Genomic DNA, 16,734 nt, shown 5'->3' with positions numbered 1-16,734 from the left:
TAAATAAAGTCGAATTGAACGTCTTGGATCTTAAAATCATTTAGACAGTGCACTAGCCAAAATTTGTTTTGTTGAACTATCGTACACTAGTCTATCAAGTGAACTGCACTTAATTAAAATAACTTGATCCTTAATTAATGTTTGGACAGTAGCAAGTTCGATGAATATGTCTATAAAAAATAAAAACTTATTTAGTTATTATTATTTTTACAAAATAAGCTTTATTTATGTCATATACATACATTGCTGTTAAATTAGAAGTTAAAGTGTCAAAAAATAACAATACACTTTTTTATGTTACAGCAGTATAATATCAAAAAAATGTGTACATTTAGAAAAAGGGGCGGCAACACTGATGTACTGAATTACCAACTTCTGGGAAATGTATATAACAAGTTACCAACTACAGGAAAATAAAACAGCGCGGCATAGTTTGAGTAATACATTTCTTTTGTTTCATCATCGCCATCATCTCTTTTTTGCTGTCGTTTATTTTTATTAGTATCAATTTGACAGCGGACGGAAGTTAACCTTGCTCTTGGTTGTGCGGTTTAAGGTTATACACGAATAAAGCCGGTGTTTCGCTATTTTATATAAAGTTAATTCAATTATTTGTTTTTTATTTATTCTACACTATTACCAATTATAAAGGTACGTAATTATCATAATTCATTTAAAATTTTAACTTTAAAACAATATTAAAATATAATATTAATATCACAGGTTTTAATTATTTAATTAAAAAATGACAAGACAGGTACTAAAATTTTTGGATGTGGAAAATTATGATTTTTTGTTAATTATTTAATTTTAAATTTATGTTTAGATTTATGTTTTAAAAATAGATATATATGAAGGCATATATATCTATTTTTAAAAGCCGGTTTATTATTATTCATATCGGAGCTACAGAAGTAAGTCTTCAAGGTTATTCTAATTTGCTCGCGAAGATTAGGCGTTATTGCCAATTTATTCTTTTGAGTTTCGAATTCATCACGCGTTACTCTGAGTTTTGATCTAACTCTGTAAAACAATTTTAAAAAGGTTTTTTTTTTAATTAGATGGGTGACCAAGGATTTTTGAAGCAAAAACCTGGTTTTGCCACTATTGCAATCCATGTTGGTCAAGATCCAGAGAAGTGGAAATCGGCTGCTGTAGTTCCACCTATCGTCACATCAACTACATTTAAACAACCGGCACCTGCTGAACATACAGTAAGATTCATGTATTATGTTTTACCTTGAAAAGCGGTTTTAATATAGAATAAAAAAATATAAAAGAAAAAAATAAGAAAAGGAATGATATTTCAGGGTTTTGAATATGGGAGATCTGGTAATCCTACTAGAAATACTCTTGAAGAATGCTTAGCAGCATTGGACGGTGGAAAGTATGGGTTAACCTTTGCCTCCGGTCTGGGAGCAACAACAACTTTATTTTCTCTCTTAAATAAAGGGGATCATATATTGTCTAGTGATGATATATATGGTGGCACTAATAGACTATTTAGGTAAGAAAAAATTTATTATAACTACCTAATGAGACTAAAGTACTATATAGTATAAGACTATATATACCTGTATAGTAGTTACTATATATTTACTATTAATATTTACTACACAGGTATACTATAGAATACCTGTGTAGTAAATATTATTAAAAATATAAATTTATTATAAAATATAAATAAAGATGTTGTTAAAAAATCATAAGCAAAGAAATGATGCAATAATGATTCAACATTCTTGTAAAAGCCTACTGCAATAAAGAATATTTTGATTTTGAAAAAAAAAATTATAATTTTAAAGTAAATAGCTACTAATGATAAAGTATTATTTCATTGCAATTAGCTACAAATTACAACTAACTTCATAAATAAAAATAAAATTAAAAAATATTTGAAATATTTTTTTCATAAAATACATTTATGATTTTTGTATAACAATTTGATGTTACTGATAATATATTAACATTTTAACATTCAATTGCGTGAAAAACAACGCATCGCAATGTAATATTAATTAAGGAAAAATAGAGAATAACAGTCCACATGATTGATAAGTACTGAGTATTGAGAAACTCATTGTAATTTATTTTGTAATACTTTGCACATACGCTCTGAGGTATCATGTACCTGCTTTTCTTTAGTTCGTTTTTCAATTCATTATTTTGTATTGCTCAACCTTTTTTTACCCGTGCCTTGTAAAAAATTATCCGTAACAATTTTTTTTTAAATATAACTGCAACATATTGCAATACGTCTAAAGATCTATTTGACGAGAAGTATGTTGAAATTAATTATAAAATTATATTGAACAATTCAATATTCTATAGTTTGCATTACGTCCTTTCGAAAACGTAACAAATGAACATATATATTATTAAAAAGCGGTGAAATATTAACGAAAAATAATTTAAAAATAATATAGCATCGTCCAGAAATAGGTTGTAAAGTTAAATACAACATAAGTAAACAACAAAGGTGAATACGATAAATAATCTATTTGTAACTTAAGAATAAGAAACGGCTTATAAGTAACTCGTAAGTTATAACTTACGCAGCTTACATATTTAATTTTGAGATGTGATGGAGGAGATTGAACACGTGGATCTTATCCGAAGGTCGCGGGTCAAATTCGGGCAAGCACCACGGAATGTTTTCATGTGCTAATTTTGTGTTTGCGATTCGTACAAGGTTAAAATAATATATAACAATATTGTGTATGTATTATAATTAATATTCCTTTTGTTTTTTTTATATGAATAAAACGATTCTTGAATATATTTTTTTAAAGCAACTCGATAGTTCTTCATGCCAAATCATGATTTCAAGTTTAAGAGCCTACTACAATATGTTTATTTTAATGACCGTCACGCGTTGATAAAAATTATGATAATAATTATGAAGGAAAATATGATGTATTGTGTGTGTCGGAAGCATCAACCTTTATTAATAGGCAAAGACGGACAGCTTCGAACCTTTGTCAACCGATTTTGTTGGCTTGGTCGATTGACGAGCTTTAGTAACAAAAAGGAAGAGGAGAAAAAAAATATGTTCAAAACATGCAAACTCATATATTGTATTTACCTCGATGTTTTTTTTCGATATTTTCGATAATGAAAAATTTAGTTCGATTCGATTTGACGCAGTCGAATTTGAACCACATATTTGATAGCTAATATAATTAGATTCGCTGATTCACGGGGGAATAGTCTGTTTTTTATTAATGTTTTTTTTTAATTAATGCAAGTGGAAAGTCATATACCAGCAGTAGGACATTAAAGAACTGTTACTGAAGGGTTTTTATAACCCCAACTATTTCTTTTATCTGGTGTAGCATAACTATAAACGTTTTCAATTAATCACTTTGTATTTAGAAATAATATATAGCAAAATTATATATTATTGGTATTAGTATATAACAATATATATACGGGCAACTGCCATAAGTAAATGGTTACGTCCAAAAGTGATAACTGAGCGGCACATTTTTATTAAAAAAAAGGGATGGTGTAAGGGCAAATTGGCCACCTAATGGTAAGTGGTCGTCACCAACCTCGGAAACAAAGATCTTACCTTACTTTCTCTTGTGTCTGTGGTTACAATACTCACCCTTCAAACCGTAACACAACAATACTAAATATTGCTGTTTCCTATGAAAGAAAATAAAATACGTCTATTTTAAGTTGAGACGCAGCAATCAACTAGTATTTTGAAATCAAGATTATTTAATAAAATTCAATTATTTTCACATACAATGTCGTGTGTTTATTTGCATTCTGACGTATTCAGTGAAAATATTATGATCGGATAACGTTCAAGTCATAAACACACAAATAATATTAGACATTCAATGAACAGCACTTTAAACATTTTTTCGTTTTATTTTTTGAAAAAAAAAATATATGGGATTCTTGTAATTAGTCTATAATTAGTATTTAGAGTACAGTACAGTAGCAGCCTGTGAATGTCCCACTACTGGGCTAAGGACTCCTTTCCTGTTTTTGAGAAGGTTTGGAGCTTATTCCACTACGCTGCTCCAATGCTGTTTGGTGGAATATACATGTGGCTGAATTTCAGTGAAATTTGACACATGCAGGTTTCCTCACGATGTTTTCCTTCACCGTCAAGCACAAGATGAATTATAAACACAAATTAAGCACATAAAAATTCAGTGGTGCTCGCCGGGATGGAACCCACGATCATCGGTTAAGATTCACGCGTTCGAACTACTGGGCCATCTCGGCTCAATTAGTATTTATGATTTTATGAATAATTTCAGGAAAGTAGCTGAAAGATTCGGTATCGAAACAACATTCGTCGATTTTACGAACTTGGAACTACTAGAAAAATCTATTAAAAAAAATACAAAGGTGAGTCGAGTCGCATTTCCTCTACCTCAGTACGTAATTATCTACATGACAATGCATTACACGTACACCATAGACACAAAGAGATCTGTAGATAGCTTATGGTAATACTAGCTGTTACCGGCCTCTTCGATCCTATAGAATATTATTTTCAGGTAAACTATAGAAAATTGCTTGCTAGTACTTAATAAAACATATATACTCAAATAATATAAATAATTATTTTTTTTAATATAGAATATGTTTAGGACGGGCTAATGGGCCACCTAATGTTAAGCGATCACCGCCACCCATAGACATTGCTATTGTAAAAACATTAACCATCCCTTACATCGCAAATGCGCCATCAACCTTAGGAACTAAGATTTTATGTCCCTTGTGCCTGTAGTTACACTGGCTCATTCACCCTTTAAACCGGAACACAATAATACCAAGTACTGCTGTTTTGCGGTAAAATATCTGATGAATGGGTGGTACCTACCCAGAACGAGCTTGCACAAAGACCTGCCACTAATTAGTATACTTATAATATACATACGAATACACACAATATAAGCAGCAATAGGTAAATAATGGTTCTATTTATTATAATTCATAATCCACTTATGTGCCAAATGTATTAGAATAAAATGTTTGATCGTGATTTAGTAACAAACATTCATATTCATCTCGATTTATAATAGCTGTTGGCGATACTCTAAAGATAGTATCACAATGTACATCATTAAAAGTAAATATATCATTTACTTATCGCCATTAAGTAATAACATCATTTATCATGTAATGTTATGTGTATACAATAGATAAGTACGTTTATGGCATATTAAAAGCAATTGAGATAAAAAACATTTTTTGATAAAATCGATTGCAAATAATTGATAACAATTGCTTGAGTGACAACATGCAAAAACTTGAGAGTATGATTGTTTGCCTCATTAATATTATCAAATTGCTTGTCTGTTTTATTTCTGTTATTGGGTGTTAACATAAAGTTCAAAATATTTATTTAAAATAAAATATAAATGTTCTTTTAAAATATTAAACATTCTCTTATCTGAATGAAATATATTTAAACGAATAATATAAACGCTTTTATATCTTTGAGTTATGTATAAATAATAAATGGATTTGTATGGCTTAATATTATAATAAAAGGTGTTTAATCGTTGATATAAGTTTGACAAAAATATATTTGCATTAGGCTTAAAAAATTATAAGCTAACATCATACGAAATGTAATCTTCGTAATTGAATTTAATTAATTGAACAGCCGGTGTTTTTCAGTTTGCACCTACACATGATATTATAAATCACTTTCAACTGCAGTGTAGCGTCGAAGCTCTTAAATGAAATTCTAGTTTTTATTTTCACACACGGCCATCTGATCCCAAACTAAGCAGAGCTTGTACTATGGAAACCAGACAACTGATATACTACATATATTACTTTTCTTTTGTAAATACATACTTATATAGATAATTACACCCAGAGTCAGGACTAACACATACGTTCATGCACACAAATGTCTGTCCAGGATGGGAATCGAACCCACAACCTTCAAAGGCAAGTATCTACCAACCACGTCAACCGGTCCCGTCTAAGTCATTGATCCGAACCATTTTAAAAATCAACCAAAATATTTATTAACGTAATCGTGGTTGATTGAATATGTTTAATATGTTTGAATCAAAGGTCTTCGTTCCTCAGTTGAACCCGTTAACCTCATATTACCATTTTTTTTTCAAATAGGTATTTCATTCAAACACTATTTGTCTTTATATGACACATGTATGTTTTTTTTTAAAGTTATTTTAATAATGACATTTAAACATGATTTTACTGGTGGTAGAGCTTTGTGCAAGCTCGTCTGGGTAGGTACCACCCACTCATCAGATATTCTACCGCAAAACAGCAATACTTGATATTGTTGTGTTCCGGTTTGAAGGGTGAGTGAGCCAGTGTAATTACAGGCACAAGGGACATAAAATCTTAGTTCCCAAGGTTGGTGGCGCATTGGATATGTAAGCGATGGTTGACATTTCTTACAATGCCAATGTCTAAGAGCGTTGGTGACCACTTACCATCAGGTGGCCCATATGCTCATCCGCCTTCCTATTCTATAAAAAAAAAAAAAAAAAAAAAAAAAAAAAAAAAAAAAAAAAAAAAAAAAAAAAAAAAAAAAAAAAAAAAAAAAAAAAAAAAAAAAAAAAAATATTGGCAACAAATGTTGTTAACACACTTAGGAGCATTCGTAAAAGTGAACCAAGCTATTTATTCGTAGATGATTTGGATCGAAACCCCCACCAACCCACTCCTGAAAGTGGCCGACATTGCGGCAATAGTGAAAATAGCGAAGGGTCACGACGAGAAAATAATCACGGTGGTGGACAACACGTTCCTGACGTCGTACTTGCAGCAGCCACTGCAGCACGGAGCTGACGTTGTCATGTACTCGCTCACCAAGTACATGAACGGACACTCGGATGTCATCATGGGAGCCGCCGTGCTCAACGACAGCGATCTCGAGAAGAGGCTGAGGTTCCTACAGAATGGTATGTCACTATTAATCGTGAGATCAAACTAATAATATAAACGCGAAAGTAACTCGTGTCTGTCTGTTACGCTTTCAGGGTTAACCTCAGAAGCGATTTTGATGAGATTTTGTATTTAACGTGACCCCCCCAAACGTGAACCCCAAGGAAGGAAAAAAGTTATTTTTTATATATTCCATCTGCCAACACGCGGGTGTAAACTAATATATGATATGTGTTTAAGAAACTAAAGTACTAAGTACTCAACATATGATACATGATCATTTATAGACAGCAAATAGTTTTAATGTTACTCTCTGTCTATAATAACATAGACAAAAGAGGGAAACGTACTCCAAAGATGTAACTTAATATAGACTACACTTTTCCCACAGTATATTACATTATTGATCAAAAGTTGAAGCTTGGCCTTCATCAAGCTTTCATTTCAGTATTTACTAGTTTTTTTTTTTAAGTTTGTTCGACGTGAGAATTTTTAAAGATGATAACGTTTAGAAGAGAAAATTTGGAGTTAATTCCACAACGGTGTTGCAATTTTATAACACATAAACTTAATATCCTCATAAAAATACATATACACTTGTTTTATATACACAAACCAGTGTGATGGCCCAGTGATAAGAACGCGTGAATCTTAACCGATGATCGTAGGTTCAAACCCGGGCAAGCACCACTGAATTTTCATGTGCTCAATTTGTTGGTTATAATTCATCTCGTAATTTCACTGAAATTCTGCCACATGTGTATTCCACCAACCCGCATTGGAGCAGCGTGGTGGAATAAGCTCCAAATCTTCTCCTCAAAAAGGGAGAGGAGGCCTTGGCCCAGCAGTAGGACATTCGCAGGCTGTTACTGTATAGAAACAAAAACGGCTATTTGTTTTAAAAAAACTTTCTTATACTTAATTATATATCAATTATTACAATTAAAACTACATTGATCTTTCAAACGGCATTTCATCCCAAGTGTTCCATGCGGTCTAGCTGCGATAAATTTCATAAAGAACGAATTAAAAAAATTATAACTAAATTATTTTAGGATTTGAATAAAATTATCTGTATTGGTTCAATTTTTTTTATAGCAGTGTTCTAATGAGAAAAAAGTGAATGTGGCTAATACGTGTTTATTCTGCTATTTCGTATTGAGTCTTCATATATAATGTTATGTAAATGCAAATACGCACCGACATAATTGTCTTACTCGTTAAAATGAAGTAGTCGATGGCGGCGTATGAAAGATCAATTTCAGTTAACAAAAAAAGCACTTTAGTATCAAATTTGTCTTAACTTTTGGTCATCTGTTGATATAGAGAGTAATTAGTGCACCGGCACCGAGTCGTTCATTTTGTAGGCTGTCGTCCAAGTGTATATCTTCGTAGTTTCTTTGATACAAATGTTTTCCTTGAATAGTGAATATTCCAAAAGAAATAACTGATATGTGAGGCACAGGTTAACAACTATTGGCTAAAGATTATGTTGCCTTTTGCTATTTAAATATATTATTATATTTATCGGAACTAGAGTCAGGTAAGAGCCCTATAAGAGGCAACCCTATAATGTTATTTCAAACACCGAAAACAAAATACTTTAACTCACTTTCCCAGTATAGCTAGTTTTAACCAATTCATCAAAATCAACTGCTGCTTTTAACTTTATGTGATGAATGTCCTTAAAAGAATTAGGTTATTATCAGTGTATAGTTGACTTTTATGAATTTTTGTTGTGTTTTAGTCGCGTTTTGATGAATGTTTTAATCAAAACGCGACGCACGAAGACGTTTTGTTGAATTTTAAAAATCGACTTGAAATGACTTCAGTCCGTTTGCACCTACTGCGGTTCTAAAAAACGAGCACAGCTTCATAAATAAATAGAGACGGTTTTTAGATGCGTCTTTTTATCATTTAAAGCATAGACTCTGTTCTAAATTTAAAATGTAGTTTCTAAAGTGTAATACAGTAACAGCCTGTTAATGTCCCACTGCTGGGCTAAGGCCTCCTCTCCCTTTTGAGGAGAAGGTTTGGAGCTTATTCCACCACGCTGCTCCAATGCGGGTTGGTAGAATACACACGTGGCAGAATTTCAATGAAATTAGACACATGCAGGTTTCCTCACGATGTTTTCCTTCACCGTTAAGCACGAGATGAATTATAAACACAAATTAAGCACATGAAAATTCAGTGGTGCTTGCCCGGGTTTGAACCCACGATCATCGGTTAAGATTCACGCGTTCTTACCACTAGGCCATCTCGGCTTAAAGTGTAATACATAAATTGATATCACGTATTGCTCATAAAAATGCTTAACATATTGTTTATATACGCATGACTTGATAATATTATTTAAACATCGACATCGTTTAAAGTTGCATTTTAATTCAGTAAAGGTTAAAAACAGAAGTTCATTTTCATTTGTTATTATAAAATAACTCGTTTTTTTTAAATAAAATTAAGGCAATTAAAGTAAATGAAAAGTAGACAAAATGCTTAAACATGATTTTATTTAGTGATAAGGAGTTTTTATTTGTATACAATATACAACGACATATACCATTTAATTTATACTTACATTACACTAAATTATTTACGTTAAAGCCTTAATAATATGTATAAAAATTAAAAATAGCCTCTGTACAAATCGTGACCGCGTGGAAAATTGATGGCAAATGTAAATCTAAGTTTTGTTTATCTTTATACTTTCTGTCATTGGAATATGCTATATATTATACAGAGATTGACCGGCACTAGGTTAAAAGTACAAACTACGTCATTAAAAAAAAAAAACAAAAGTATTTCGGTTGTCATGGCACTCGATATTCAACCCACCGAATTATATCACCTAACCGGTATAAGGTTTCGACTAACAATGAGTAATTTAAAACTGTTGACCGCAGAATCCTTACTAGTTATGTGGATTAAAACACCTAAGTAAGAATACCTACATTTGAGTTATGGCCATAAAATATTATAACGTCGATTTAAGTTACCTTTTTCTATAACTGAATGGCGCCATCAATATTTCCGATCACTATTGTTTATATTGTTTAACAAACACAGGAAAATAATACTTAAATATAAAAATCTCTGTATTGAATTCAATTGGTATTTATTATAAAAGAAGGAATATAAGAGTTATTACATTTTTAGTAATTATTACTAAGACTCGTTTCGTAAGAAGTGATTGGTAATATAGTGAGTAATAATGATTGCAAAGAAACAACTTATTAAGAAAGGCTACTCTCTCCATTTCAAAATATATTATTGTGTTAGGTTTGATGAATGACAGTTTCAAATAATATGTACGTGTTCTAATTATATATGATGGTCCGATTTTATTTACGATATGGCAAGTAATACCAAAGACCTTTTCTCTAGTTAAAAAAAAAAAACATTTTGTGAATTTTAATCAACGATCAAATAACGAAATTTTAGAATCACAAGAAACCTACGTTTTCTATAAAACCAAACATATCGAGTCGTTTTACTTAATATTATAAATATGTCGTATATTATGATAACAGGATACATTGCATCATTTAAAATGAGTAACATATAAAATATAATAGTCATATTTCTTGTCTACATCACATTGCGTATGTAATTATATTTAACTATTAAAAACTACGTCACTTTCATACGTCACGTTATTAACGCCAGTGCGGTTGTTTTATGTAAATTGCAAATCAACGTGACGAGATATAATGTGCAATACAACTTGTAATCAAACTGTTTGGTTTTAGTTTGCGCATTTATTGAGTGATTAGATACACTCGCGCCTACTTTGTTGCATATTGGAATGGCGGACGGGCTAGTGGAACAACTGGTTAGTGGTCATCACCGCCCTTAGACATTCGTTCCTCTAGTTACACTGGCTCACTCAAACTTCAAACTGAACAGCAATACTAACGATAAGTCTTGCTGCTTGGCGGTAGAATATCTGATGAGTTGGTGGAATCTACTTAGATAGGACTTACTATTCTACATTTTTTTTTTCTGGATTTATATTTGGAAAATGTATCCTATCGTTTCCATAGGTGGGCGTCTACAAGACGAGACATCACACGTTCTTTGGCACCTCTTGTATCTTATTACTATCTCTCATTCTACTTCTGCCCGCAACTCTCAGCGAATATTTGTGTTAGCATGCAAGGAAAGGATGTTGAAGTTGTATCGTAAATTGTAATATTACATAGTCGCTCTAAGCGAAGAAATCGTTTTTGCAAGACGGAGAATACGAATAATACTAATTGCTCTCAACGACCGCAATATATTTGTCCGTGGATTTCAATATGAAAATTTTATTATATAGTGTTTTCAATAAGTACTATATTTAAATATGTATTTACATATATATTGTTTTAAATGCCATCAGTGAAGACGTTTTGCTTTAAAAAATATTTCATAAAACATAAAATATTTAATATTGTAAAACTAAGAGTGCTTATAATAGGTAAGATATGGTATAGTAAGACTGGTTTCGTATTAAAAGGACTTTTAATGTTACAGCGAAGTTTATCATTATAATTTGTAAAAATTATGATTCACATACAATTGATTCTGTTCCGTGACGGTTAAGGTTTTGATTGCTTCGATTACACTTCCTACGCGTCGCTGCTTCGCTGGAGGAAAGAAAAAAATAAAATATTTATTATTGCGTTTTAAGCGCAACGTTTGACAAAATAATCTATAAAGATAAACAGTACCGCGCGTCCGACAATGCTATAATTTGATCGGCGTTAACGATTTCCATGTAAAAAATCGCGCAACAGACGCATTTGTACGCGCGGTATTTTATTTTTTTTAAGTATTTGTTGTTCGTCGTAAGTGCGGCTCTGGCTTTATAATTATAAAGCCAGAGCCTCATAGAACGCTTGGCTTTATACTCAGGGTTAGTAAGGATTTTAAAAATGACACAACCTTTGTCCTTTTATATAATTGCTTTGTCCGTTAATTGCTGGAATATGATTCTGTAGTCTGGAATCCACAATATAAAACTTATATTGATACAATAGAAAAAAATCAACATAAATTTGTTAAATATCTTAATTCTAAATGTTTCACTCTAAATCGTAATCCACCTAAAATGATTTCCTTACTGGATCGTCGTACAAAGCGAGATCAAAGTTTTTTATTTAAAATAATTCATAACTTGAATGATAGTCCATATCTTTTAAGTAAAATTCACTTTAGATGTAAAAAAGTGAACACACGCAATAGTGCTTTATTCCACTTACCCTCCACTCGAACCAATTATGCTCAAAATGAATTTATATATCGCTCTTGTAAGAGCTACAATAGGAAGTTTATTGCCTTGGACATGTTTTCTTGTACGCTCAATACATTTAAAAAAAGAGTTTTTGTGCATTTGTTAACTTAGTCAATGTTTTTATTTTATCTATTTAATTTTTATTATATAATATTGTTTTGCTGTTGTTAACTGTTTGAATCTTAATTATTATTATTTGTTATTTACAAAATTGCTTGTTTAGTGTCATACATGAATTAGTTTTGAGTGGAAACTTGATTGGTGTGTGATCGAGTTAATTTGTTGTGTAGTATATGTGGCGTGTACTGTTAGTTTCCCAGATATATTAAAAAAAATAATAATAATAAAAACTTCGAAAAGTAGTCAATGAAATTTAACGTAAAACTTGAAGACGAATAAATTACAATGGAAGATTTTTGTTGATGAATTTCTAATTAATAATTTTTGATTTCACAGCTATGGGTATAGTTCCATCGCCTATGGATTGCTACCTAGTTAACAGAAGTCTGAAAACTCTGGCCCTAAGAATGGAGCAGCATAAGAAGTCATCGCTTGTTATTGCAAATTGGTTGGTCAAACACCAACGGATTACCAACGTTATGCACCCAGGTTTGTCGTTGTTAAAATAAAAAAAAAACGCCTTTCATAGCCTTCCTCAGACCAAAAAAAAAAAACACAATTTAAAAGTTAAATGTTCTCCTCCGGGAACTTCGGGGGATTAAGTTCGAAAACTACTTTCTATCTTGTATATACAAAACTAAGTTTCCCTGAAGTGCAACTCTAATTACAACTAATCATTCCACTTCATTTTAATTGTGTTCATAAAAATATTAAAAGTGTAAGTACTATATACCTTATAAAATCTTTTGTAGAGTATAAGTATATATTTCGTATGTATTATATATACATACGAAATATATTACTGGTGGTAGGGCTTTGTGCAAGCTCGTCTGGGTAGGTACCACCCACTCATCAGATATTCTACCGCAAAACAGCAATACTTGATATTGTTGTGTTCCGGTTTGAAGGGTGAGTGAGCCAGTGTAATTACAGGCACAAGGGACATAAAATCTTAGTTCCCAAGGTTGGTGGCGCATTGGATATGTAAGCGATGGTTGACATTTCTTACAATGCTAATGTCTAAGAGCGTTGGTGACCACTTACCATCAGGTGGCCCATATGCTCGTCCGCCTTCCTATTCTATAAAAAAAAAAAAAAAATATATACACACTATTGTTTTTTAGGTCTACCGTCTCATCCCCAACACGACATAGCAAGAAAGCAAATGACTGGTCATTCGGGTGTGTTCAGTTTTAAGCATTCCGGAGGACTGAAGGAGTCGAGAAAGTTCCTAAGCTCCCTCAAAGTGTTCACATTGGCCGAAAGCTTGGGAGGATACGAGAGTTTGGCAGAACTGCCGTAAGTTTGATTATATTTAAATTTAATAGAATAGCTGACGAGCAAATGGATTAATAGTAAGTGAGAAAAAAACATAAAGCATACTTTACACCGGCGTCGTAACCATCGCCTAATGCTGACACTGGGCGTTGTTGGTGATGGGAAGTTTACGAGCAGTGTTGCTTTTTTTATATAAAACATTGAGCGTTTAAACTTTAACGTTTGGGCATCAGCTTTCATACTATATTGCTATTTGTCTGGGACACTACGTTTGCTTTTGCAAGCATTGGCTCACGATTAACATTATTTAGTCGAAATGTAAAATTATTAAATCAAGAAAATAAAGGTTTTTTTTTTTGCAAGAATAAGAAAACATTATAATTTCTAATATTTCAGTTCTCTAATGACACACGCTTCGGTACCGGAAGAACAAAGAGCAGAACTGGGCATCACGGATTCACTGATCAGATTGTCAGTCGGCTTAGAAGACATTGATGATCTGATCGCTGACTTAGAACAAGCATTGAAACTAGCTTTTGAATAATTATTTTATACTAATTTATTGTATTATATAAAATATTAAAGAATCACATTTGCGAATTCTAATCTTATATTTTTAAATAATTATATCCATACCTACGTATAGCCTATTCCGAACGAAGAAGTACTGGGACAATAAACTTTATACATATAATCCATTCAATTTCATGCTTTATTATGCATTACAAACATTCTTTTATTTATGTATCTGCGCTTAACTACTTACTTATATTCACTTTAATTATACTTCAAAGTACCGATAAGAACTTCGCCTATATTCGTTACGCCAGTTTTTAATAATATCCATAAATACCATAGATTATTCAAAATATCGACCAATGATGTCATGACGAGCCGAGATGGCCCCGTGGTAAGAACGCGTGAATCTTAACCGATGATCGTGGGTTCAAACCCGGGCAAGCACCATTGGATTTTCATGTGCTTAATTTGTGATTATAATTTATCTCGTGCTTTACGGTGAAGGAAAACATCGTGAGGAAACCTGCATGTGTCTAATTTAACTGAACTTCTGCTATATGTATATTCCACCAACCCGCATTGGAGCAGCGTGGTGGAATAAGCTCCATACCCTCTCCTCAAAATGAGGAGAGGAGGCCTTTAGCCCAGCAGTGGGACATTCACAGGCTGTTACGGTACGGATGACATAACAATTCAATGTCAAAGTTATTCATTTGTCTTTACTCTTCCTTGGAACAGGCTATAACTAAAAGATTATGTAAGTATTAAAGTCGAAACCCCATCTATAAAAACATTTATCTTAGTATATACTTCAAATTAACGATTGCCATGACGCTTATGTGATTACGTAAATAACAATTTGTGGTATAACATATTTAAAATAACTGTGACTGTGACAAGTTTGAAGTATTGTTTTATATTCACGATTCCAAAGCGAAATAAATGACCGCATTCACTTTTATTAGCACAATTAGCACATTAATATAATAGTTTTACATTTATTGACAGAATGAATTGTACGGTTATTAAAATATAGATTACAATAAATACATCAACTCGCAAACTTTATAATAAATTATTTTTAATAAAATGTTTTAAATGTCAAATAACTTGATTGTAAACTTAAAATTATATTTATCTAGATATTTCTATGAAATGTATTAAAATTATCATTTTTTAGTTTGTTTGTATATAAAATAAATTTAATATTTGATTTTGTGTAATATACACATATACTTAAAATGGCAGCCCTGTTGGTCTTGTAGCTAGATATAAAGCCCAAGAGCCTGTGGGGCTCAAAACCCAGGTGGAGCTATAATAACATAAAGGTTATTGTGTTGAATAATTCTCAGTAGCAACCCGAAATCGATGAGTGAGGTCCTCATATACGTATGTATATAGTGAGGTCCTCATACCTGTACATATATCATACTTATAATATATAAATTATTTGCAATGCATTTATAAAATCGAATATATAATATATGTGTTTTATTAGATCACTGTTGTAAACTTTTTAATATAATTAACACAAATTAAACTGCCACAACTGATGTGTATTTCTTGAATTATTTTCCTTGTAATCCAATCCTAGTTAATATTGGCAATCAACATATCACAAATAATATACAACTATTTATAGATAGGCATATAATCGGTAAAATCATTTACTAAATAAATTGAATTTTCTATATTATTACTACTAATGTTATTATTTCACAATACATTAGATTAACATTAGTAGCACAATTTGTGTTATCCATCAAAGATAAGATGATAGTTATTGTGACATTGTGATTTTATTTCGAGGTATTCACTTATCTGTTTATAACGTAAAAATAAGAAAAAAACACCACAAAATATAACATTAAAAAGGAATGAAGTATAAGTGATATGGCCACCAGTACACATAAAAGTATGTGAAAAATTTAAGCTGAATCGGTCGAATAAAACTGCTTCAGTATAAAAGCTTAAGCCACACATTTCTTCTAAAAAACGTTATATAAAACATTAAATATTTTATAGAAATTCTTGAGATCTCTTGTAGTAAGTACCTATATAAATATATAGACGTGATCTGTTAAATAAAAAGTAAAGTCCTCTCCTTGTTGAGGAGAAAGTTTGGAGCTTACTCCACCACGCTCCACCGTGTGGATATAAAATACACATATAAACCCATTGATATATAAAACATTATTATCATCGTCAACATTAAGTTTATACATTGATATATACCTTTATATATCAATGTATAAACTTAATGTTGACGGCATTGGTTACGTTACATTACGTGACATTTAGTGTTCTTTAAGTTTGTACTTAATATACGAATATTTTTTCCACTTTAATGCAAACTTAAGCAAAATCAAATATTTGTTTTATAGCAATCAAATATCAATTTTAATGCAATCAGGATTTTGTTTCGAATTCAGTTTTTTTTAACCTGCTTACTTGTGAGAGCATGGCGTTCTGTCACTTTTTATGTTGACATACGTATACTGCGATATGAGTAATAGTTTGCTACCGTAGACAGAGAAACTAATTTGCTATACTATTTAAAAATACTCAGATGCTGAAAATTCAAACCAATAGTTTCATAGATATTTAAACATTATTTTAAAGAGCGCTTCTTTTAA

General features: G+C 31.5%; 1 protein-coding gene across 1 annotated transcript; it reads left to right on the top strand.

The window, feature by feature from the left end:
* The first annotated feature begins 414 nt into the window (after positions 1 to 414).
* LOC126781868 (cystathionine gamma-lyase) lies at positions 415 to 15,657 on the top strand. Its single transcript, XM_050506992.1, has 8 exons — positions 415 to 651; positions 1,062 to 1,214; positions 1,311 to 1,507; positions 4,281 to 4,371; positions 6,650 to 6,920; positions 12,638 to 12,790; positions 13,426 to 13,600; positions 13,976 to 15,657. Exons 2-8 carry the CDS (start codon positions 1,062 to 1,064, stop codon positions 14,121 to 14,123), a joined length of 1,188 nt encoding a protein of 395 aa, XP_050362949.1. The 5' UTR covers positions 415 to 651; the 3' UTR covers positions 14,124 to 15,657.
* Positions 15,658 to 16,734: the final 1,077 nt, after the last annotated feature.

Source organism: Nymphalis io, chromosome 1, assembly GCF_905147045.1.
Source record: "Nymphalis io chromosome 1, ilAglIoxx1.1, whole genome shotgun sequence".
In the NCBI taxonomy this organism is placed as follows: domain Eukaryota; kingdom Metazoa; phylum Arthropoda; class Insecta; order Lepidoptera; family Nymphalidae; genus Nymphalis; species Nymphalis io.
Note: the sequence above shows the minus strand (reverse complement) of the source record. Positions and strands in the feature narration are given on the sequence as shown.

What these genes read in the sequence shown, in the direction of transcription:
- LOC126781868 (XM_050506992.1), top strand. Translation starts at nt 1,062, where the DNA reads ATGGGTGACCAAGGATTTTTGAAGCAAAAACCTGGTTTTGCCACTATT. An exon ending in CTATTAAAAAAAATACAAAG is followed by an intron (nt 4,372 to 6,649) that starts GTGAGTCGAGTC and finishes ATTTATTCGTAG; the next exon opens with ATGATTTGGATCGAAACCCC. An exon ending in GAGAGTTTGGCAGAACTGCC is followed by an intron (nt 13,601 to 13,975) that starts GTAAGTTTGATT and finishes CTAATATTTCAG; the next exon opens with TTCTCTAATGACACACGCTT.